The sequence below is a fragment of the Notothenia rossii genome (genome assembly GCF_949606895.1).
Source record: "Notothenia rossii genome assembly, chromosome: 6".
NCBI classification, from domain to species: domain Eukaryota; kingdom Metazoa; phylum Chordata; class Actinopteri; order Perciformes; family Nototheniidae; genus Notothenia; species Notothenia rossii.
In genome coordinates this window covers 12784078-12809584 of record NC_136909.1, presented here as the reverse complement: position 1 = coordinate 12809584, position 25507 = coordinate 12784078, and the positions used below count along the sequence as shown (strand labels likewise).

The 25507-nt window shown below is 42.4% G+C and overlaps 1 protein-coding gene across 1 annotated transcript; it reads right to left on the bottom strand.

The window, feature by feature from the left end:
• Nucleotides 1–1085: 1085 nt before the first annotated feature.
• pole (polymerase (DNA directed), epsilon) lies at nt 1086–25269 on the bottom strand. The gene is made up of 48 exons (XM_079688067.1): nt 25006–25269; nt 23927–24056; nt 23748–23828; nt 23555–23599; nt 23380–23472; nt 23096–23250; nt 22869–23013; nt 22706–22786; nt 22506–22613; nt 22143–22253; nt 21944–22029; nt 21139–21258; nt 20915–21047; nt 20716–20829; nt 20422–20634; nt 20225–20332; nt 20003–20131; nt 19815–19917; nt 18887–19033; nt 18662–18807; nt 18332–18480; nt 18114–18206; nt 17076–17378; nt 16416–16611; nt 16075–16289; nt 15306–15408; nt 15121–15201; nt 14917–15039; nt 13900–14109; nt 13239–13454; nt 12781–12924; nt 11736–11876; nt 11472–11625; nt 10561–10667; nt 10149–10325; nt 9614–9837; nt 8458–8678; nt 8140–8344; nt 7340–7513; nt 7111–7236; nt 6024–6156; nt 5727–5928; nt 4759–4890; nt 4388–4581; nt 3896–4096; nt 2592–2717; nt 1577–1666; nt 1086–1465 (listed from the first exon to the last, which is right to left on the bottom strand). Exons 1-48 carry the CDS (start codon nt 25071–25073, stop codon nt 1343–1345), a joined length of 6879 nt encoding a protein of 2292 aa, XP_079544193.1. The 5' UTR covers nt 25074–25269; the 3' UTR covers nt 1086–1342.
• Between the last annotated feature and the right edge of the window lie 238 nt (nt 25270–25507).

Genomic DNA, 25507 nt, shown 5'->3' with positions numbered 1-25507 from the left:
GATATTTTATTAATTGAAAATGTTTAAGGGGCCCAATTATGCTTTTTGGGGCTTTCCATTTCCTGTAGTGTATTTGATAGGTTTTTGTGCATGTTAATGGTCTGCAAAGGCTAACATCCCAAAGTTCCCTTTGTTTCTCTCCCACACCATCTCACCCTGCCCTTCTTTGTTAACACGGTGACTTCACTAGGTAACACTTGCGCTCCTATTGGTTAGCGCTCCAACACATTGTCCAACACATGTCAAAAGCGGTTGACTAATAACAACTGAGCCGGCCAGTTTACCAATCAGAGCAGACTGGGCTCTGGTTTCAGACGGAGGGTGAAAAGAGGTGCTGCAGAACTGGCAGTATAAAGACCATTTTGAACATTAAAGCATGTAAAGATGTCAGATTAGAGGCACAGCAGCAAAAACAGTACCTGAAAATGAGCATAATAGGGACCCTTTAATATTTAAATCACAAGCCTTCTATGTGGTCCTTTGTCCCTCAAACTGCATATCCAGCATGCGTCAGTGAGCAGCTCTTAAAAGTCAATCTAATTGTGCCTCAGATTAGAGACTGAAATGTAATTACTTGTCTGAGAAAGGCCCATCAGCAGGCAAAGTGAGTCATCCGGGGGGCAATGAAAGTGATGGTGGTGCATGGGCTATGATCATAGGGATCTGGACCAGCTCACAGTAATCACTAAATGATTTTTAGACATTCAATACCACTAAAAAACGTTCTAGATATATTGACATCACTGTGAAAATTGCAAAAAAATCCTAAAACTCTTTACCAGATGAAGCCTTTGCACACTAACTACTCAAACATAAGAAAGAAGATAATAAAAACAGAAAAACAAAACTATATTCACAACCGCCATGCCAAAAAATGAAATGTCTAACGTCTATTATTGGGAATTCACATAGTAAACGCGATTCTCAGAGCAGGTCAAGCCGCAACAGACACACTATCAGCCAAGTGAGGAGGAAGTGGTGTCTGCTGGGTAATGAAGGTCTCCAGAGTAGATGGCACACAGGATGTTTATGCTTTATCCTTTGCGGCTTGCATTTTTAGAAGTAAAACATTCAAACACAGTTGAAACATTTGGAAAAATATTTATTAACAATCATAAAAATGTAAATCACAAACATACATCATTTTATTTTGGCATAATAAAAAGGCATTAAACATATTTACAGTCCAGATATTTCTCCTTAACAGTGTCTTGGTAACAAAGAATCACAACAGACATCGTGAAGGCGGATATACAAGTGCATTAACTGGAAACATTTGAGTGTTTTCCAGATGGAGAAGAAGCTGCCACAGATGCAGCAGACGGAGTGTTGGATGTCACATTCAGAGAGCGCTCTGGCTGATCTGTGGGCTCATGACGAGCAGCCAGTCGATCGTCTCCTCCAGGTAGCTCATGCTGTAGTGGGATGCGATATTCCGAAACACCGTGATCTGATCAAAGAGGCTCTTTAAAATGAAAGAAAGGGGTAAAAAACAGCTGTGAGAACAATGTTTGATTGGAACAACCATATGCTTTCATCAGTTTACTGAATTGATTGATTGATAGAGAGTAGAAACCTTGGCTGAGAAGGTGAGGATGAAGTCTCCGGCACATTTGCAGTACAGCGGCATGTTTGCTTCCTTCACTCCTTTACATTTGGTGCACACCTAAAATGAAACGGAGGTTTTAGCATATTGGAAACTTCAGGGAAATTATTATTGGATGTTGTACAACAGATGATGACCATTAATGAATTCTTAACTATCAACATTAGCACGTCAAATGTGTTGATAACGATGGTATCTATTCAAACGAGTGGTTCAGAAATCAATAACAGTATCGGAAATGCCTCGCATACAGAAAGTCTACGCACTGATCGGCATTATGTCATCATATCATTTATCCGCAACTGTATGCCATAAAAGAACAACAACGACTCTCACAGGAGACGGGAAAGAAGCGAGACGGCTCACTCATAAGCAAGTTTCATCATTACTTGCGGATAAAACAATTACTGTCTGAAATCAATGATGGAAGCAGCTAATGTGTGAGCCATGCAGCTTTCTATTTCCCTCTCATTTCTTGTGTGTGAGTGTTACATAAGTGCAATATTTATGGTAAAGTTTTATAGAATTTGTTCTCTGTATGCTTTTGTTCATGTTTTATAAAGGGTTAAACCAGGTCATAACAATCAACAATGAAAGCCATTATATCACATCCACACATGGTTAGTAGCATACAGCTATATAATAAAATATATGGTTTTTAAATGTGACACTATCCAAACAAAACTGGGTTTTAGTGATACCTAAGTTAAGGTATTAGAAAGTGAAAAATGGTTCTGGAACATCTCTTTGCTCCGTCCTAACTACGGCAACATCTTTAAAAAAGTAGTTTTATTTAGATCTCTTTGAATGTGCCTTTATTTCATAGTTACAGTAAATATACTGACATGAAGCGTGGGAGAGAAATTGGGGGATGACATCCAACAAAGGCAACACATTAGGGTTTATGGTACATGTATTAACTTCTAGGACAACACTTAAAACTGGTTAGGATGTTATATCAATTCATTACACTATCTTTACTCACCAGATCCTGCAGTGTGTAGCTCATCATTTTCTTCTGCAGAGCTTCCACCAGAGCCATCTCAATAGACTCAGTGTCATACTGCGTCTGGCAGTTTGAGCAGAACCACTGAGGCAAGACGGACCCATCCTGAGGAGAGGAGAGCAGTTTTCTGACTGGTATTTCATACATTAATATCAAGCGGGTGCAAAATGCCGGTTAAGGCTTTTTAACTGGCACACGGAAATATGACCACATTTCCCCCATTTTGGCTTCGCTCCACTGGCTGCCAATACATTTTAGGATTCATTTCAAATCCCTAAATGGCATGACCCCACCATATCTTTGTGAGCTGCCCTTACACGCCCAACCGCCCTCTCAGGTCAGCGGGTCAACTGCTCCTGAATGTGCCCAGAACCAAGTCAAAGCTCAGAGGGGGCCGTTGCTTCTCTGTAGCGGCTCCCACACTGTGGAACGATCTGCCCCTGCACATTAGACAGGCCGCCACCCTGCCTGCTTTTAAATCACTTCTTAAAACCCACCTCTTCTCCTTAGCGTATTCACATCCTTTAGAGTGTTGCTTTTATTGCTTTTAAACCAGGGGTGTCAAACTCAATTTCATCACGGCCACGTTCGCATTATGGCTGCACTCAAAGGGCCGGTTGTAACTTTAAGACTATATAAAAATACATATATAAATATTTAATATATATAAAATAATGTGTTATATTACATGATTGCCTCTGCATTGGATTATAATCGGATAGGGTAATAACTTTATAATTAACTCGGTCTGAAAGTCTCTTCCGTGAGAATGTCACAAAAAGATTTTAAAAGACATTTAGAAAAAAAAAAGTAACATTTAGAAAAAAAAGTCAATTCTGAGAAAAGGGCAAATTCTGAGAGAAAAGGCAGATTTAGAAGAAAAAAAGGCAAATTTGAGAAAAAAAGTTTAATTTGAGATGCATTGTGCTCCATGTATGGGCAACGTGCTTCTGTAAATCGCCATGTAACCGTATAACAAACATATTATATTATTTTCAAGCTCTTGTGGGGCCACATCAAATGAAGTCGCGGGCCGGGTTTGGCCCCCGGGCCTTGAGTTTGACACCCCTGTTTTAAATTGTCTATTGTTTTTACTTGTACTTGTTTTATGGTGTGTGAGCTGAGCTGTGTTGTATGTTTTGTTTTGTTTATTTGACTGTACAGCACTTTGGTCTGGAGGTTTAAAGTGCTCTATAAATAAAGCTGTATTGTAGGCAGGTTCAAATGTAGCAGTAATAATAGCGTTATTGTTATTATGCAGACTATCAGTGTTATCCTCTTACCTGTGCCACAGATGGGTCCTTGCAGAGGTCGAGGTCACGACAGAAATTGCATTGGTGGCAGATGACCTCTGGCAGGATGTAGGAGTTACAGGGGTCACTGAACTGGGCTTGCATTGAAAACTCTCCGACGTCCACGAGACGCAGGAGGTCTCTCTTCAGCTTGTTCACCTGGTTCACTATGTTGGCATCCAGAGACAGGACCTGATCCGACAGAAGAGGAATTGAGAAGATGACTTGATTTATCGCAAGATCAGCTGTCTGACTTCTCTGATCATTTTAATTGCCGCTGTTCACATAAACACATGTGCCTTATGATGGTATTTACGTGGCACGGACGCAACGCATTTTATTCCACATTCACTTCCGTGTGGAATAAAATGGAAATGAGCAGATTTAATCAAATAACAACAACGGAATAGGCCAAGAAAATAACAATCGATCAATCTAAATAGCTAGAAAATAGCTTTGTAAATGATCGTAATACTTATGTACCTGGCAGACGTATTTGATGAACTCCAGTGCTGGGTTGTTGAGAAGCAGGTGGGATCCAGGCAGGACGGGGAACATCTCTGAGGGCTGGTTGACCCCCCTGGTACCCGACACCTTCTTCTGGATTTTTTGAGTGATGGTGAAAAAGTTCTGTGTCAGCTCACTGGACACGTATTCCTGGGAGAAGACGATCATTCCTGTGGGGGAGAGTTTAAAAACAATCCATCACATCTGAGATGAAATCGATCAAGATTCTCCTCTTCACAGGTTTAAGTGTAACAGACACTGCAGTGACTAACGAGTGTAATGTGAAGTTCTTCAGGAACACAATGGAACTCTTTAGTAATTAAAGCAGCTCCTTCACAGTATCTTACCAGGAAGGGCACTCAAGTCCCCCACGGCCTGCTGGGTAGCCTGGCTGCCTCCACGCTTCTTGACCGGCGTGGCGCCAGGAGCGTTGCGTCTCAGCTCCTCTTTCATGCTGTGGTACACTGCTGCAATGTAGGCTGGCGTGGAGAGTGTCGTGTCAGATATGGTAGAGCAAAAAGGCAACATTAAAAAAATGCATAATGTACAGATTTTGAAAAAGCACTATTATTGACAGTGTTGCAAACCGGGATTCTCTATAGAGAGGCGAAGTCCCGCCCATCTACTTCAGACCCACGGGACCTTATTTCGGAAAAAGTATGTATTGAAGTCAATGGAGAGAGAAAGATGGTTATTATTGAATTGTGCCATGAATTACACATATGATGTTTGTCAATCTTAAATAATGATTTCCACGTCCAAAAAGTCACAGTTTGTCGTAAAACTGTTGAAATATAAGACTATGAAAAATACGCAACTAGAAAGACTACAAATCCCAGAATCCCGGTCCCGCATGCTGGCTCTTAGGGAACCGAGTAACTCCTCTTGTCTGTATGTACAGCTCTCAACATGCCCAGACTTGGAGTGATTTTCACCTCGTTTAATACTTTTCGCCTCATTCTGAAAGAAAGGAGTCAAATGTGCCAACGTGACGGCCATCTTTTTTGTTTCACAGAAAAAAAGTGTTACTTCAGTTTTACGGCACTTTTTTTTTTTTGACTTGATAAAGTTATCTTTTAAATTGACAAACATCATTTCTAATTCGTGGCACAATTCAAACGGGATCAAAAGAACCTCTTTTTCTCTCCATTGACTTCAATACAGACTTTTTCCGAAATAAGGTCCCATGGAGGTCCCCCGGAAAGGGAGGGACTTCGCCTCTCTATAAACACAATGATACCTGAATTGTACGGCTGTATTTATTCTGTAAATGGATGTTGTTGTTCTACCACAGACAATATGAATGGATTCTTACCGGAGACAATCATGAGGAAGTATTTCTGACAGGAGGCAGTTTCAGGGAGATACTGCATGATGTTCCAGTTGCTCTCAATGAGCTCCTCCACTTCATCCGTCTCGCCATCACCATCATCTTCCTCAACTGGATCCTCCTCTTCATCCTCACTGCCTTCCTCATCTCCCTCTCCTCGGCTCTTTTTCTTCTGTTTGGCTCCGTCCTAAAGGAGACCATGGAGGAGGAATGAGTTCTAGGCCCGTTTTAATTTTTTTTTTTTTATCATAGCAAATACATTGTATGGTATTAAAGAGTTACCTCTCCGCTCATGAGGCTGGAGGGCAGTTTGCCCTTCACACCGCTGAAGTTTGACGGATCCATCCACATCAGGAACTCCCAGCATCGGGAGAAGGAGATGGACAGAGAGTGGAAGATTTCTCTGGAGTGGATGCTAGAGGACAAATATTTAGGGCTCTTTCAGTTACAGTATGATAGGAGAGAGGAGAGTCAAAATACAACAGGAGAAGACTACTGTACTTTCAAGGCAAGTTTATTTATATAGCACCTTTCAGTACGGGACAATTCAAAGTCCTTTACAAAATAAAATAAAAGACATTTAAGAATAAATACAGTAAAAACACATTATATAATGGCATTTTACAACAGGCATTTAAAAGGCAAAGATAAAAACAACAGTTAGACAACACATGAATAAAAAGCAAACTGCAGTGTGAATATGAGCAGCTCAATTAAAAGCAGCTCAATTAAAAGCAGCTCAATTAAAAGCAGCGGAAAAAAAGATATGTTTTCAGTCTCGATTTGAAAATAGTAAGAGTTTTTGCTGACGTGCACGATTCAGGCAGTTTGTTCCAGATTGTGGGGCCTTAATAGCTAAACGAGACAAGACACATTTGAACACAGACGGATGTTCAGAAATTAGCAATATTGACCAAAGTCAACAAACAGTTAAAAGCATTATGGTTTGATCTTCAGAGAGAATTGAAAATGCTGCATTGAAAGACAGACATGTTTTTGTGGGTTTACAGTTGTAATGTTTCAATAACAAAAATCCCAGAAGACAATTCCTGTAAAACGATGTAGTCTAATGGTAAGATGATGGAGACTGCACCCATCTGTGGCAAACAGCCCACGGTACTAATGGGTAATTATCTTTTTTCCCTACTGATGTTATTGTTGTGGTGTGTCTTCAGTCTAATGACCACACACACTGTTTGGACCAAAGGCTGCATTTGTCTGGGAAGCACTGTTTTTTTTTTATACAGTTGCCCTTTATTCTATACATATGATGTTTTTAGATTCTAACGATAATATTTATTAAAATTACATTCTAAAAACAAGTGATCCTTCCTTTAAAATATACATTTATATAAAGAGTGTAACTGACCTGTTGGTGATGTACTCCACATAACTAATGGCATCATCTATCCTCCGTTTTTTAGTGCACAACATGATCCTGTTGAAGTTTCCGTACACCACAGTGGAGCCGAGACGTTTGAACTCTGAAACCAACCTGGCAGCAGGACGAGAGAATGACGAGAAGAGTTCAGTCGCTGTTAGGCTTTTCAAAAAGTAGGGATATATCAATGTGAGGACAAAACGATGAAAGCACTCACTGTAGAAACACCTTCTTCATCATGTTGTGCAGGGTGCGGTGCAGGGCGGGGTCGTAGAGCAGAGAGCTGGGGGAGCGCAGCCAGCGGTAGAAGTGCATCACCTGGTTGTCTGCATACACGTTGTGGTACTGTGTGATCTCTCTGACCCATCCAACCACCATGCTCTTCAAGATCCTGCTCATTCAACACAGGGCAAAAGGAAATCATTAAACCACAACACGCTTCCCCCGACACCCCAGCATCATTAAAGCATCATTTGTTTACACTTTCCCACTTTAGTTTGTTGGTGGTGTGTCAGTTCAGGTGGTCAGGATTACGACGCAGATGTGGAAATGAATGTACAATAATGTATAGATCGTGACCAGATGTTTTGAGCATAAAGTAAAATACTATATTGTTCAGTTCCAGATACCTGTGACTTAATGTGTTGTGCCTTTGTAGATACACTGTGATCTGTACGTTGTAATGCACATGTGTGATCTGTACGTTGTAATGCACATGTGTGATCTGTACGTTGTAATGCACATGTGTGATCTGTACGTTGTAATGCACATGTGTGATCTGTACGTTGTAATGCACATGTGTAAATGATAAACTGAGGCATAATATTGTTGAAATTGTTCCTTTTTTGCACTTCAACAAAGGGAACAATTTGGAGTTGTTGTTATTATAGGGTTATTACACTATGATGTTACTGGTCCGGCCCATTTGAGATCAAATGTGGCTGTATGTGGCCCATGAACTAAAATGTGTTTGACACCCCTGGTTTCCATAGTAACACACTACAGATGTTTACACACCTGAAGGTGTTGGAGCAGAGAGCCGTCTCATCATAGCTGGCCAGAGCGCTGGCTCCCTGGTTCCCTGACATCATGTCCTCCAACGAGGCCTGCTGGATCACATCAAAACTGACACCCAAGCTAGCCCCGCCCTCCATGTCGTTGACATGTTGTGATTGGAGGATGGTGTTCACCGCAAGGCTCTGCAGGTCCAACTCCACACACACTGAGAGAAACAGTAACAGGGTCGTCCATAAATACATAGAGCAAGGCTTCAAAAAGTAGTTTTATGCCTTTTTTCTTGGACGCAGATGAAGAGAGTTCTTGGTGTGTGAATACCTGTGGAATAGCATCCCTGAGCATTGATCTCCACCGAGCCCCTGTCATCACTTTCCATCACCAGACGACTGTCATCGGCCTCCTTTCCTCCCAGATCAGGCCTGGCGGTGGGGGAGAGCCACAGCAGGTGGTTGTGTTTCCTCAGATGTCGTGCCAGGAACAGATCTGAGCCAAAGATGGACACATCCTGAGGCAAGTTCCCCACAGGTAAGTGGTAATACCTGAAAGCAGGGACATTGTGTGAGTTTTAAAGTTCACATTTTTGTTCTCCACAAATATAACTAACTGAATAGACTTTATGAGAGACGAGAGAAATGATAATACTCTCTAATATACCAATCCACTAAAGGGACAGAAACATAAGCATAATAGGGGTCGACCGATTATCGAGGCCGATATTCCGCATTTTACAGATTATCGGTAAAATCTAATTGCCGATACGACTTTGGCTCTGATGCAGCCAGCCAGAGAGGCGGGACCTTCTCAGATTACAGGCAGGAGCGAAGAACGCAGACACAGACAAGCAGCGGCAGTGAGCGGTGTTTCGAAGGTAAATCATTTGAAAGCCGAAATTCAATAAACATCCCAACCCCCTTTGCTGAAGTTGCAAAAACACCACAATCTCTTGAACCAATTCTATCAGTTTCCCAGTTACAAAGGGACGGGGGGGGACGGGTAGCGTCTCGCAGCGGAGAAACTGGGACGGCTGCTAGTGGAGCCTCGCAGCAACTCTGCTTTCTGCACCACAATCTGGTGCTGCTGAATTGGGACTACTAAATGAGTGAGACTCAACTTTCAGAAGTTCAGAACAAGTTTTAGTAGTTTTTATTTTTACTTCATTTACTTTACTCAGGGTCACAGAGAGAAAACCAGTTTTAAGATGTTGAAAAGTTCATTAAACATAAAAAGACATTTCATAGAAGTTCTGTTATTCTACATTTTGACACCGAGATTTTCTGATTTTACTGCAAATGTATATCGGTTCCAAATATCGGTTATCGGTCTCCTTGATTACTAATAATCGGTATCGGCCTTGAAAGAGCCATATCGGTCGATCCCTAAAGCATAATGTTAGATATACGCTAAAAGATTGTGCACAGTAGCTTTCACAGGAACACAGCGAGCATGTCAGGAACAGAGCTAGCAGGGTTCCTACCTGGCCATGTCGAAGGCCTGTGACAGGCAGCTGTCCAGGTTGAGGTAGTGGCGGATCATGCGCCGGGCACCGTGGCGTTGCCAGTCCAGCACGTTATAGCTGATCTCATCAACCACATGCACGGGAACCACTGGAAACTCCTCAAGCACCGGCATCCCTGCTGCCAACCGCCTCAACTCCCAGTTTGACTGCACTGCGATGAGGGTGGGCCCGCGACGCTCCTCCTGTGAACAGCAGCAGACGATTGATTACCCCAATGTACCCCCATGAACATAACGTCTCTGTATGCGATCATCAGAAATGGATTAGGTATCTAAATAGCCAGGGGTGCACACAACTTTCTCAGTGCGGTACTCAGATGAAAACCTTGAGTCAGTGTTTGGTACTCCAACTTCTGGCTCCCCTCAAAGTTCCCATGAAGCCCTCTGTATTGCGAATGCCAACGGGGGGGGGGGTGGTAGTGGAGTGCAGAGCTTCGTGACCACAGAGCGTGTGAACGTTGTGCCCCCCTGTAAATAGCTCCAGTGTGCTTTACCTTGTAGTTTAGCAGAATGCGTTGCAGTGCACGGTAAATAGCCTTTGGATCGTTTTCAGCGCGGACCTCAAAGTTGTGCTTCTCTGGAGGCAGGAGCTCCTCGCTGGTCTTCTCCAGGAGAGCAATGCGTTCAGCTGTGTAGAGGTTAGTCAGGTTGGGCATCTGATTGGTCCTGACCTGAGGAGATAACACAGAGACAGAGCGTGAGGGTTTTTTCACTAGCTGGAAAGGGAGGCATTGATTAGCATCTCTTCACTTTTGGAAAGTAAAAAAAATTCACTTTAGACTAATATTATTCGGCTTTTCTTATAGCGGACATTGATTGTTTGCACTGGAGGAACATCACTTAACAAGATATGAGTCAAAGAAAAAGGATGACAGCAGAATAAATAAAGAGATGTGTTGTTCTTACTGTGTCCAGGATGAAGATGCTGGCTTTGCGCTGAGAGGGGATGAAGAGGCCAAACAGAGCCTTGTGACCCTGACTGTGATGATACAGGTACATGTGTCGAACACTCCCTAAGAAGAGACCAAACATTAGAGTAAGGGATGTCCCGATCACCTTTTTTTGCTCCAGATCCGATTCCGATCATTTGATTTTGACAATCTGCTGATACCGATTTTTCCCGGTCCGATCTTTATGCAATGCATTAAGAGAAAAAAAAGGTAACAGATAACGGCTGGTCATCCAACGCGATGAATTCAGCTATCTTGGCTGTTCTTTTTTGGGCCTTTTCACTGTTCTGGGGCAGTTTCTCTTTCCTTTTAAAAGTCTCCGCCTTGCAAACATTGCATCTGGCTGTTACACTGCCTTCACTTTCAATGTTATAATACTTCCAAACTCCTGACATTTTCTCTGTCCCGATTCCCGAGTCACCAGCTGAACGTAGCCTCTCGTTAGCTTACTGCTACTATTAGACTCTGCGCCCTGCCCACTCTGTTGCCAGATTTGAGAGAAATAAGCAACCAGGTCAGAAAACAAGCCCAAAAGAAGCAACACATACATGATGTTGTGTCATTTTAAACCAAAACTAAGGCCTCAGGATGACTTTAAGACGTGAACATGGTCATTTTTGTTTTGTAACATTAAATAAAAAAAAGAAATGTTATTAAAAAAAAAATTAAAAAAAATCCCGATCCACGATTTTTTTCCTCCCGATTCCGATCTTTTGAAAATCACGTGATCGGCTCCGATCGGGTCATCTCTAATTAGAGTTCATGAGAAGGATCTTGTGATATCAGGATAAGTATTATGTCGCAGGAAAAACAAATCAATCTTTTTGATATCAATTGAAGAAGACCAGTGTGAGAGGCGGGTCTTACCAGGCTCCAGGTAGCTGAACTGGGCCAGAGACCTCATCTCCAGATTCTCCAGGTCAAAGGTGTCCGCCTCCCTGCCAGCCATATCCCTCACCACATGTTTATTCACCATACACACACATCCGAGCTGCACCAGCGCCCGAAACAGCAACGGGACCTGAAACAGATAATTTCACTCTGTTAACAACGGCTTTCAAATTGGACTCACACACACAAAGAGCATCATGGCCGAGTGTAATGAAAACGCTGGAGGTGTTTTTATGATACCTGTGTTTCATAGACTCCTTCGATGTCGGGGGCCGAGAGGTCAGCGTTGATCTCGTTGATGTGCTTCAGGTACATGTCTTCTGGTACACTGTACTCATAAAGGAAGTACACTATGTTGGAGCGAGGCAGCATGCGGTTCACCTAAAGACAAAGAAATATGTTTGTTTAAGTTATTATAATGATACCAACAACACATGTAGAGAGGCGAAGTCCCTCCCTTTCCGGTGGACCTCCATGGGACCTTTTTCGGAAAAATTATGTATTGAAGTCAATGGCGAGAGAAAAGTTATCTTTCGATCCCGTTTGAATTGTGCCATGAATTACACATATGATGTTTGTCAATTTAAAAGATAATTTTGTTAGTTAAAAGAAATAGTTTTGCCCTAAAACTGTGAAGTAAGACTTTTTTTGAGTGAAACATCTCAATGAACTACATCTCTGGTCTCGCACAACAACACACGTCACCAAGATGGCCGTCACTACTGTATAGCCAAAAAAGGGATTGTCTACCCTCACTATCAACACAATGAAACACGTCCAGAAGAATGTCATGCAATGCCTGCCTGCCTTTGGTTCTCCCTGAACGGCCTGATCTTTTTAATGTTCAATGTTAACCATTTGTGCAGATAGCATGAAGTAGAAAAGGTCGCCGATGCTAATGTAGCGTTAGCGTTAGCATGTCTCCCCCGGGGGCATCCGGGCTTAAACGGTGTATTATAGAAGCATCACACCGGTTATGACATCTTTTACGCGACTCTGAGATTTGTAGTCTTTCTAGTTGCGTATTTTTCATAGTCTTATATTTCAACAGTTTTACGACAAACTGTGACTTTTTTGACATGGAAATTATTTTTTAAGAATTGACAAACATCATATGTGTAATTCGTGACACAATTCAAACGGGATCGAGAGATAATCTTTCTATCATTGACTTCAATACATAATCTTTCCGAAATAAGGTCCCATGGGTCGGAAGTAGAAGGGCCGGACTTAATAAAAAAAAATGCATTGCCAAATTTAAAATGCAATTTCTATTTTTCCGTGCCTTTTTGTAGGTGGCTCCCTCCTCCTGCTTTGGGACTTTCTGATTGACATAGAACACACGTGGGATGTTGAGCTTCATGCAGTGGAGGTCGTTTCCAATCACAGCCCACAGCTTGTACAGGCCGGGGTGACTGGTCTCTGCAATCTGAGAGGCAGGGAACAGGAAAGAACAGATTAGATGATTTTCTTTGGGTATTATTACTCTTTAAACTGGCTTGAGGATAAGATAAGATAAGATGTACTTTATTGATCCCAATTTGGGAAATGTTTGTGTTACAGCAGCATAACAAGACAAGGCAATGTACAATACAATACAAATTCAAAGACTAGAAATAATCAAGAAACTACAAAATATACATGTTGAATTTAACAAGGTATTATATATATACATAAATATATGACAGAAGGAATATTAATATTAAATATTGAACAGATAATAGTGGGATGTCGTTGCCCGACCTGCACAATCTGCCATGGCATGTCCAGGATGCTGCGTGCTGTTTTGCGGAGGAAGCTCCCCAGGCCGCCGGTGGGGCCCTGATCCCGGATCACTCCCCCCCCCACGGGTTGAGCTTCACCATCCAGCAGCCTCCTCTTCTTCTTTCTCTCCTTCCTCTGCCTCAGCTGGAGCTCCCACTTCTTCTTATGGTACCGCAGCCACACCAGGATCTCCTCCTGTTTACACAAAGGCTTTGTAATATCTCCACGATAATGGATTTCCTAGGAATGCTGGGTCAAATGTGAAATCGCATCGCAACCAGAATTCCTTTACTAGTCCCACTGTTACAGCAAAGAAGGTAAAAAATAACAATAAAAAAGTAAAAGTACTCAGATCTTGTACTTGAGTAAAAGTAGAAGTACTCAGGTCTTGTACTTGAGTAAAAGTAGAAGTACTCAGGTCTTGTACTAGAGTAAAAGTAGAAGTACTCAGGTCTTATACTAGAGTAAAAGTAGAAGTACTCAGATCTTGTACTTCAGTAAAAGTAGAAGTACTCAGATCTTGTACTTCAGTAAAAGTAGAAGTACTCATGTCTTGTATTATTTAGAGTTAATTAGAAATGGCCTGAATCAGTGCAATAACAAAACAGGCATCACGTTGTGCTCGTTTCAGCTCGCCTACCCGTGAGTTTCCCACAGCCGGGGGCGCCCCCAGGATATCCCTCCAGGACAGAGTGAGCTCCACATCCTGCGACTCCACTTGGCTCTCCTCTGCCTGAGACGCCCGTTTGCGCTTGGTGCTGATGAGGATGGCCGGCTGCAGAGGTCTGGGGGGCATCCCAAAGTCCTCTATGTCCGCGGTTTGGCCTGCTTCCAGAGGCTGATGGGCCACCTGAGACAGAAAAGGCCATTTAGATAAAAAACAAAACAACCCTTTGCATAAAAGGGAAGCGGGGAATAAGAGAAATGTCAAATGTTTTGGGCATTTCAAGAACACACTAACCCTATTACTTGGGAAAACACCAGAGGGAATAAAAAAGATTCTCGTGAGAAGAATAGCAAATCACTCACAATCAAATGATCTCGTAAATGAAATGTATGGACTGGAGAAAATAACCATGAGCATCAGAAACCCTTAAGTTCTTTTCTTTGAGGAAAGATGGGAAAAATGGGTAAACTATAAAAACACAAACCAGTATAATGACCAGGTGGTAAGATCTGGTTGGTATATAGCTTACACATAAGCCGCTTTCACACCAAGTACTTTGCCGTACTTAGTACCCCAGGGCACTAAGTACCAATAAGTTCCCTGAGGGAAGATTTCGCAAATGAAGCCGCTGACGTCACTTCTTCTTCTTCTGCTTTGGGTTTACTGGCAGGCCGCAAACAACTTCCCAGCGTATACTGCCACCCGAAGTCCCCGGAGTTGGGGACTGGCTTCAGTAGAAGCTGCTGGAACTCCAAGTGGTTTGCAATTCGCCCAGCCAATATACATTTGTACTTTTTTGGTACCACCTCTCTAGCAGGTGTAAAAATGGGGGTAAAAGTTCCCGGCAAGTTAACATTAATTTGTGTTATCTCTTCTGTTTTCCTGATTTCTTGATTGTTATGTAGTTATTGTATGTATCAAAGTGTTTCTTTTGATAGGGGGAACTCTCTGTGTCGACAGGTGGTCGTTGTGCTTTGGAGGTGAACGAACCTGTCTCTTGCCCTCGCTGGTGAACAGCTCACTGATTTTCTTCTGCTTGAAGACATCATTTTTCTCCAGAAGTTTCTTGTGCAGCCAGTCAGGGTGCCTCACTCTGGGTACCGGATTCTTCACCTGATGACCAACAGAGACAATGAAAATATGTCCACGCATATTCTAGACTGACAGCAAAATGAAATGGGTTTTAATGTGTACCTGTTGAAGAGCTGCAGGGATGGTGATGATTTTCTGGATGGCACTACCCAACCTCTCTATGTAATAATTCCAATCAAGGATCTGAAAAGGAGCAGCAAATGTCAAAGAGCAAGTACAAGCAAATTCACTTAGAAAAACCCAGACATTAGAATGAAAGGGCATCAAAAGTTTGTTTAAAAACTCACCGAGCGGATGTCAAAGTCATGAATGCTGGGCATCTTCAGCCACTTACGAAGGAAATGCTTCTTCACACTGGGCTCCGCCTGGAAGATGGCCAGAGGAATGGCTCTGATGGAACAAGACACAAATCAATAAGAGTCGATCTCAAGGCTTTTATTCTGGTAACATTACACAGTGGTTTTTAACCCGTGTGAAAGCATCATTTTATTGGGGGATTTCTATTATAATGGCATTGAGTTTATCAACAAAGTAGTTTTTTATTTGATTTGGGATTTTGTGTATTGGAAAGCTACAGTTTGCAAATAGAGAGAAAGGAGACGTACAAAGGTCATTGGCCAGTATCTGAACGGGGATATTGCTGTTTCAGTTTTCTTTCAAACAAACAACAAGTCTATCCCCTAAAGTCAGTATTTTACGTATAATTAGCTCTTACACTATTATTGATGACAAGGTCCCCCCCAACTTTAAACCTCTCAAGAAGGGTCAGAGCGGAGACGAGAACCTTTAGAAGCATACATGTCAGTTTCAAAAAGCTTCCTGCAATAGGATTATTATTGTATATCCACATATTAACTTATCTTACCAAAGATAGAGGAAATCCAAAAAGACTCGTCATCCTCTCACCTTGAACCTTCTCACACTGTTCAGATTTGATATGGAATGTGAACATGGGTTCCTGTACTAACTTCATGACTTCTAACTGCATTAGTATACCCTTCATCTTTCATACAATATATCATTTAAAAGAATGTCCACTGTGAACGTTTATTTCACCTCTCTGTGACAGGTGCACCCTCAGGTTTCCGGGAGATGACGTAGCGACAGCTCAGACCAGCATCTTTCACCATCTGGTCTCCCAGGAACTCCGCCAGTCTCTTAGCTGTGCTGATGGAGGTGGACTTCTGCTCTCCGTAGTCCTCCAGCTTTCTGGACATCGAACGATTCTCAGAAACCAGTTCAAACAGCTCCTGGTCTGGCATGTTGGCAGCCTGAAAGAACAGAGAAACAAATCAATCAGCTTTTTGTGAGGAAGATAGACTTCAATCAATGTTTTGACTGAAGCTTCTCTGCAAATGTGATCGTAAAAGTCACGTTATACTAGAATGGGTTTTGACCTTGCTGTACAGAACGTCCAGCCAGTAGTCAGCCACTTTGGCCACAGAGGCGTACACCTCCTCCAGATTGGTGCCTTTGAGGAAAGCCTCAAACACTGACGACTGGAAAATCTTAATGAGCTGCAGCTCTCCTCGTCTCTTGATTTCGAAACCCTTCAGCTCAGCCAGGGAGCCGTCCTCATTAAACACAGCGTACCTAAAATGAACAGAGAAACCTTAAATCAATCTGAACACTTTCTTCCCCTCCGCTACCGGCCTCATCAACAAGGCCCCCCCCCCCTACTGACACTTTACCTCAGCCGCCACAACGCAGACTCTATACACATTACATTAATGCACACAATGTTTAAATATTGCTTACTGCACATATTTCATATTCTATAATTCACTGCATTCTATTTCGCTGTAAATTACAGTTTCATTTTATTGCCATCTATCTATTTTTTTTTTTTTAACAGTGTTCTTAATCTGTGTACTTTCTTAAATAAAAAAAAAAAAAGTGTTTTATATTTTATGTTTGCACCACGACATCAAGTCAAATTCCTCGTACGCGTGAACCTACCTGGCAATAAACCCGTTTCTGATTCTAGCGAACCTTTGCCCATTTAATAGTCTCATCGTCCAATGGTAAATGTGCTCACAGAATTAGTGTTCCTTTACCTTTTCTTCAGCTTCTTCCCTTCCTCCTTGGATGCGGGCAGGATCATGGCCAGGTACGGTCCGTCCACCTCAAAGAAGATGCTGTTCTCGGCCCTGGTTTGGTAAGTGAGGGTCGCGGGGTCGACCAGCTCGTGGTACTGATCGTTGGTGAATCCCTCCTTCACCATGATGTTCAGCATGGCTCCGGGGTAGGAGATGGTCACCTTGGGCTTCTTCTCATTGTTGGTTTTAATCACAAAGTTCTCGGGGAAGGTGTTGGGGAGGACACACCAGATCCCGTCAGTGTCTAACTCCAGGGGCCTCCTGAGAAACAGAAGTGAGAGAGGCCATTTGTGAGGAATGGAAATGCATGGCAGAGCGTTCCAGTTAACATATTAGAGTCGGTTGATGTGATTTCAACAGGCAATAACTAGAGATGTCCCGATCCGATCACGTGATCGGGGATCGGAGCCGATCACGTGATTTTCAAAAGATCGGAATCGGGAGGAAAAAAATCGGGGATCGGGATTTTTTTTTTTTTTAAATACTTTTTTTTACATTTTGTATTCAACGTTACAAAACAAAAATGACCATGTTCAAGTCTTAAAGTCATCCTGAGGCCTTAGTTTTGGTTTCAAATGACAGAACATCATGTATGTGTTGCTTCTTTGGGGCTTGTTTTCATAGACCTGGTTGCTTATTTCTCTCAAATCTGTCAACAGAGTGGGCAGGGCGCAGTGTCTAATTGTAGCAGTAAGCTAACGAGTACTGAAAGCTTTATTTTGTTTTGATCCAATGCTGCACAACTGAACTGATCCAATGCTGCTGTGAAAAAAAGAAGCTATATCCATGTTGGATAGAATATCCAATTTAAATTAAAAAAGAACCTTAAGGGACAACTTGAATGCTTTTTTTTCTCTTAATGCATTGCATAAAGATCGGATCGGGAAAAATCGGCATCGGCAAATTGTCAAAATCAAATGATCGGAATCGGATCGGGAGCAAAAAAAGGTGATCGGGACATCTCTAGTAATCTCATTATGATGATACGACACTCACCCTATTTGTTCGACAAGCTCTCTGGCCTGAGTGATGATGTTGGCTCCAGTGAAGCACACAATGCCAGCCATCTCCATGGAGTACCAGCGCGCCCTGATGGAAACACAAAGGCAACATCAGGTCCGCAGCAGAGTGCCGTTAATCACTGATTTCACCACAGCCAAGGCTTTAAAGCTCATTTGATTAATTGAATTATGAAAGCTGCAGTTGGTTCCTACCCTTTCCTCATGACGTAGCCGTAGAAAGAGTTGAGAATACACTTGTGAGCCAGCTGAAGAGAATCGTACAGGATCTCCATGTTTTTGCAGCGCTTCACCTCAGCAGCGTCTCCGCTCTCCTGAGCTGCCGACAGTTTCTTCTTCCACACCTAAAGCAAAGGTTGCGAAAAAATAAAAAGGCATTCAAAGCAAGTCATTTTATCGGTAATATACGTTTTAAGTACAGAGTGAGAGTTTAAATGGCTGAAGTGGAAGACATTTGAATGGAAAATGCAGTTATTCTATATAAATATGTAATGAATTGAAAATAGAGAGAATTCCAAAACACACCTTGTGGAGTCCTTTGAATTCGTAGCGACGATCTCTGAAAGCTCTCACGGTGTCGACGTAGAAGGAGTTCTCTCTCTGACAGATGGTGGTGGTGCGCTCCTCCAGCTTGGTGACGTGTGTCTTCTTGTAGGCCCTCTTACAGTAGTCTGAGGCAAAGGAAAGACAGGTCAAACAACGCTTCAAAAAGCTATTTAAAACGCTTATAACACACTCAAAGGGAAGTACCTGCCAGACGTTTCTTCTCGTGTTTGGCCTGCTCCTCCTTGTTGAGAGAGTGGAAGGCCCGAGGTGGGCCGTTGGGGAAATAGGGCGGGAACTTCTCAGACTCGAGTTGCTGCTGGATTCGGTGAAACTCACTGCGGCTGGCAGGCACTGCACACAGAGGGAAGAATAAATCAACTTTTACTGTATTCAAACTAACATGAATAACAAAGAAACTTCTCCTTTAGTTTCTCTGTTTATTTAAAGGGGACCTATCATGCAAAATGCACTTTGTGATGTCTTTTATACATAAATATGTGTCCCCGGTGTGTCGGGGAACTCACGCAGCGTCAGAAAATAAAACTCTCTTTTCCTCCGTACCCAAATCTCTAAAAACGGGGCTACAACAGAGCTGATCCAGATTATCGGAAATGTGGACCCACGGCCCTATCAGAAAGTTGCTATCAGAAACAATGCCCGACTGTTTTGGACGTAATATGGTCGGTGTTTACATTTACATTATTTGAGCTAACCTGTACTGGAGAGCATGTGTGTGAAGAAGCAGGAAATAAAAAGGAACTCACGTTGTGGTATAACCGAGAGAAAGCCTTTGAGCTCCATACTGTTTCAGAAATAATCCTTGATAATCCATGATATGGCGTTTCATCACTGCAGTATTTAGTTTAGACAGTAGCTGCCGGGTCCCGCATGAGCTCAGACCCCTTCTTTTTTTTTTAATCTTTTTTTTTTTTTTTTTTTTAAAGCTTTATACCCAAAATCAGCACTTTTGAAACAGGAAGTGAAATAGAGGGATATGAGGCATGGCTAGAATTGGCTATCTGTTTGGTATTTTGAGCAAAACACTTCATAGACATGTTTTTTATATATCTGAGACCTATGTTATTGCCTAAAAATAGCATGATAGGTGCACTTTAAAACAACATTGACTTACTGATCTCCCCTCTCCACTGCCACGCCATTTTCCTCTGGCAGGTGGCACCATGCTTGTTAAAGTCACAGGCGGCACAAGTGGCCTCATCAACTATGGCGGACGGCTATAAAAGTAGAGAACAAAGTATTGATTTGCAGGCTTTTCTATAGGTTTTAACCTATGCATATTTCTTTGGATTTTTCCTTTACCTGCAGGCGGTTGGTGAGGATGATATTGGGGTACATAGCCCCAACGTCCAGATGGTAGATGAGGGGGCATTCAATCCTGTTTGGGACCTCCTTTAAGGATATCAGCTTCTTTTTGATATCCTCACAAACCTGAGAAAATATCAGAGAAATGTTAAAGCTGAAAATAGTTCGAACAACTTTTAAAAAATAAGGTATTAGGTAAAAATGTAAAAGCCAATATACCTCATTAAAGTTGGTGACCTGATCCAAAGGGATGTTCTCCTCTTCCTCAATGGCGTGACGAATGGTTCTCTCAACTCTTTGCAGAAGGAAGTCAAACGCGGCCGGGTTCTGTCAACACACCAGAACAAGCCGTAATGCTAAATTCATATAAAAAGCATTAAAACAAAGAGCAAGCTGTAAGTTAAACTGAGATGTACCATTTTGAAACGGCAAGGGATGTCACTGCGGAAAACTCCGGACTCCAGCGCCTCCACGTGGCCGCCCACGTAGGTCTCAGAGTCCATGACGTGGCCGTCGCCGGTCATTTTGTTGAACACCTGCTCCTGCTTGTTGGGGAAAACGATGTTTGCGTGGAAGGCCTGAACCATGAGCAGAGCCTCGCACAGCGTCCCAGAGCCTTTACGCAGCACCTGGAAGAAAAGACGTGAATATTCATAATGTTATATTTTGGGTATTTGATTCTTCTTTTACAAAACACACAAAAAACAAACCTCGTCGGGCTCCATGGGGATGATGGTGCACAGAGCGAAGATGAAGGGGTGAACGTATTTCATGTAGAGGTAATACGTGGCCACAGCGTCCGACACAGAGTAGGTGGCTAAAGTCTAACAGAACCGTAGAAAAAAAGAAAAAGTTAACAAAACAGTTACAATTATTCTTCCGAGCAGTAAATAAAAGTCACTTGTGTACCTGTGGCTGCTCAGTAGCCATGCGACACATATCCTCCGGGTCCAGCTCCACGGGGTCGTAGCCCAGTTTAGCTTTCGCCGCTGCCTTCAGATTATGACTTCCCACCGGCAGGTAGCTGTCTCTCTTAACCCACCTGAGGAGAGGAGAGGCAGGTTGGAAGAGGATATCAGAATCATTCATAACTCTAACCTCCAACGTTTACGTAGAGCAAAAGGCTTCCTAACCTGTAGCAGTCCATGTGGATGGCTTGCGTGGACTTGTACTCTCCCTGGTTATCTTTCTGGAAACCAATCTCCTTGTACATGTCGAGTCCATGGAGAGCAGCTCGGGTCTCAACAAAAGGCCTTGAAAGAGTGGAAACAAAGTGTGAGAGATAAACATCATAGAATACGAGTAATTCCCGGAGTTCTGTTCGGGGTCACCAGCGAAGCCCTGGACAGGCTCCAGTACGTCCAGAACTCTGCAGCCAGGCTCCTCACCCGCACTAAGCCCCGGCAACACATTACCCCCACCCTCATCCACCTTCACTGGCTCCCGGTCAAGTCACGCATCCAGTACAAACTCCTCCTGCTAACATACAAATCTCTCCACTCCCTAGCCCCTCCATACATCTCTGACCTCCTTCAGCCCTACACCCTCTTGTCACCTGCGGTCCTCCGACAAAGGGCGGCTCTCCATCCAGCGCTCCAAGCTGATACCATTTGGCAACAGAGCCTTCAGTGTCGCAGCCCCCGCCCTCTGGAATTCTCTCCCCTCTGCAATCAGGAATGCAGACTCTCTGGACTCCTTCAAAAAACACCTCAAACACCATCTGTCCACTCGGGCCTTTGGCCTCAGCTAATATGCAGTACCCAGCAACCTGTTTCTGTTTTGTTTTCTTCAGCCTATGTATCTGTATGGTTATTATTACTTTCTGTTTTGTTTCTTCCCATTGTAAAGCGTCCTTGGGTTTAGTGAAAGGCGCTATAGAAATTGAAATTATTATTATTCATCTCATATTTTTTACGATACAGCAAAAGAATAGCTTACCAGTCAAAGAAGTCTCCATTGTAGGTCACAAAGATGTTTGGTTTGGTTTCTTGAACATGGTCAAAGAATCTCCGGATGAGAGCCGCCTGCAGCCAAAGTACGGTGACCACATGTTATCACAATGATTCAACCACAGAGCGTTACACTTGAATACTCAAAGGATTTCAACACTTTGAATCGATATTGACAGTTCACATACCTCGTCCTCCTCGTTGAAAACAGTGAAAGGCCCTTCATATTCAGGTTTGGGAGTGAACTCAAAATCTTCAATGTCGTCAGAGACGATCTCCCGGTTTGTGATTAAATACCCCTTTACAAAAAGGGAACACAAAGTTAGTTTAAGACATGAGGATAGAGGGTGTCCTTTTTTCTCATACTGATATTCTGAACAAGCTGTACTGTTGTATTAGCTGTAAAGTGTCTCTACTGTAGGCTACTTTTATTATATGTACTTTGGCTCGACCAAAAATCGTTTATAAACGTGCTATATAAATAAAACTTGATTTTATTTGAAGACATAAATGAATATGGAATAATACTTCTACTTATAAATGCAACTGACCTGTCCATCAATCATGTAGGAGATCATCATGATCTGATCGCTCTCTGCATCCGGGAACTTCAGTGGGAGTTTGGTGGTCTCGATGTCATAAGCCAAAACAACAGGGTCCTATGAAGAGCGAGAAACAATGAGTTACTGAAATCACAGTCAAAGATGAACCCGAACAAATGACAGATCACATGTGATTTAAATCCTCTTACTGGTCTCTCCACAAGATCATCTCTGCGTATGATCTCTGGGTGGTAAGCGCTGCCTCTGTAGCGAACATTGTACCAGTGAGCCTGAGACATGAAGACAGCAAAGATAAGAACAACGAACACAAGCCTCTCAGAAAACATTGTGAGAACAGTGATCTATGCTTACCACGTGGATCTTAAGGTCGATGGACAACCGCATATGATATGGCACATCATACTCTCTCATGTCCACTATGTTGTCTAACTGGTCTGAGATACGCTTTGACGGCCCGTCTTCCTCTGCTGTGTTCACATTTCCACCTGATAAGGCACTGTCAAAAAAACACAGGTGTCAGCAGATCAGAAATGAACCTGAAGTTACAGTTTATTAAAAACTAATGGGAGTGGTGTTACCTTGATAACATGGAGGTGTAGGAGTCATTGGACTGCTCCTTCTCTCTGTTCTTGCGTACTGCTGGTGAGATCTCACGCTTGATCTTCATGAGTTCGTCCACGGTGCTGAAGGACAGCTTGATGTAGCTTCGCTTCAGTCCAACCAGATGGTTCGGCTGAGGAGAGCAGGTAAGAGAACAAAGATTACAATGACGTTGTTGTCCTTCTTTGTTTGTGTTCAAAGTTTTTTTGTAATATGCAACACTTTAATGCGGTTCAAGGAAACTAAAAGACCAACCACTCACCAGGTCGAGGTCCTCTTTTGGGATGACTTCAAGCTTCGTCACCTTTCCTTGAAACTTCCTGGTTAAGTATGAGATAACTTCTCTTTCGCAATTCTGTAAATAAAGTCGTTTTTAGGGCTAGAGTTTTTGCAGTGTATATTGCTTGATAAGAACTAAACTTCTGACGCAGACGTACCTTTTTAGTGGCGATGTAAAAGTATGGCTTGAAAGGGAGGGCCACCTACAGATAGGAAACATATCAGGACAGACGAGTTAGAGCAGGGGGGTTTTGGGAAATGTTATTGCATAAAAACTACTGTTTGTTATAAGGAGCCAGTTTGTTTTGAAACAGCGGTGTCACAGCACTTGACTTTTCCCCCCCAACTCACCTTAAACCTGCTTCCATCCTCCTGTATGAAATAATAGTCCACAGCACTGATCATCCTCTTGTCATCATCCAGGATTTCAGTCTAAACATAGAAAGAGGAGCAAAGGGTGTCACATTTGTTACCACAATGTTCTACTCAAGACAAAGAAGGCTACAACATGACACAGTGCAAGGACTCACAGGATGCATGTTGATCAGCCAGCCTGTTTTCTCCCCTGGCTCTTTAATCCTGTCGAAACCAAAGCGGGCGTCCATCTCGTCGGTGAACTGGCTGCGCTCCAGACGCTTGAGGGCCGAGGATCCATCGTCCCTAATTCAAACACAGAATAGATAATGTATATTAACCCTTGTGCCTCAATTTGAAACATATTCCCTGTTGTCTTTAGAGGACAAAAATGCATTGTCTAAAAGCTGGCATACATTTCATTTTCCTAATTTACCCTTTAAATGCCTCTTTGTTTACGTTTTGCCACTGTAATAATGAAACAATCCTTAAAATGTACTTTCATTTTTTAGTTGTATTCTTAATGCTAGGGGGGGAGGGGGGGGGGGGGGGGAAGTCTGGGATAAGACAATGATTAGAAACAACATTGATTTTGATGTATTGCATCAAAAAACATAATACAGCAGTATTGCCCCTAGTGGAAACTAGGAAATAACATGTGTTGGCACCACAGGGCAAACATGAGAAATGGCTCAATCTAGTGGAAGATAGTAAGAACTAAAGTTTAAAACTTAAAAGCCTTATGTATTACAATGCATGGATTTTTTATTGTAATGGTCGTGGGATAAACAAATGTGGTTTTAGTGTGTTTATATTTTAAGGGTCTGCTTACATGTATTTTGGTGACAGTTATTAATTTATAAAGAAAATTGATGGAGAACTTCCCAAATAAAATGTTTAATATTTTAGCCTTGCCAAAATGTGTGCCATATTCAATAACACAGCCAAAATGTGTGCCATATTCAATAACACAGCCAAAATGTGTGCCATGTTCAATAACACAGCCAAAATGTGTGCCATATTCAATAACACAGCCAAAATGTGTGCCATATTCAATAACACAGCCAAAATGTGTGCCATGTTCAATAACACAGCCAAAATGGTCGAAAAACGAACAAGTCAAATATGTCCAAAGTGAGATCTTGTTTTACTTTTGTCATTTCCTAAACTGCCTTAAATAACTAAGTGTGTTGTGGCGGTCTGTATTAATGTAAAATTAAGCATGTAAGTAACTTTGTAAGGAGAAACAACTCACTGATTGTCCGGTTCTCCACGACCTTGTCCTCGTTCGTTTTTGTACCGACTATTGTTTTGAAAAACCATCTTCTCTATCGCAGTCTGCAGACCACAACACGGTGGAATAAATTAAACTCCCACTCAGCTTGTTTGAGTATGTCCGTAAAGTGGCATTTGAAGGAAATTATGGAGTTATATCAAAGGTTTCCCCACTGGTTTTGTCTGTTGCTGTCACTGATGCGACTTGTGTTTTCTTAGTTTGGCGCGCTCCTGCAGTTCCCGCGAGATTAGCGCAGAGGAGAAGAGAGGAACATGAACAAAGATCGTTTACTAAAAGATGATTCACTCAGACCAAAAAACCTGCACCACTAAACATGTAAATGCTGCGTTCATTTGCGATACAGTTCAACCAACAATACGTGATCTTCTAATCGTAGTGCTTTATATTAATCTATATAGTTTTGGAGTTATTGGATGTAAATAAATCTGCCTTCTCTCCAATAAATGGATCTATATGGCAT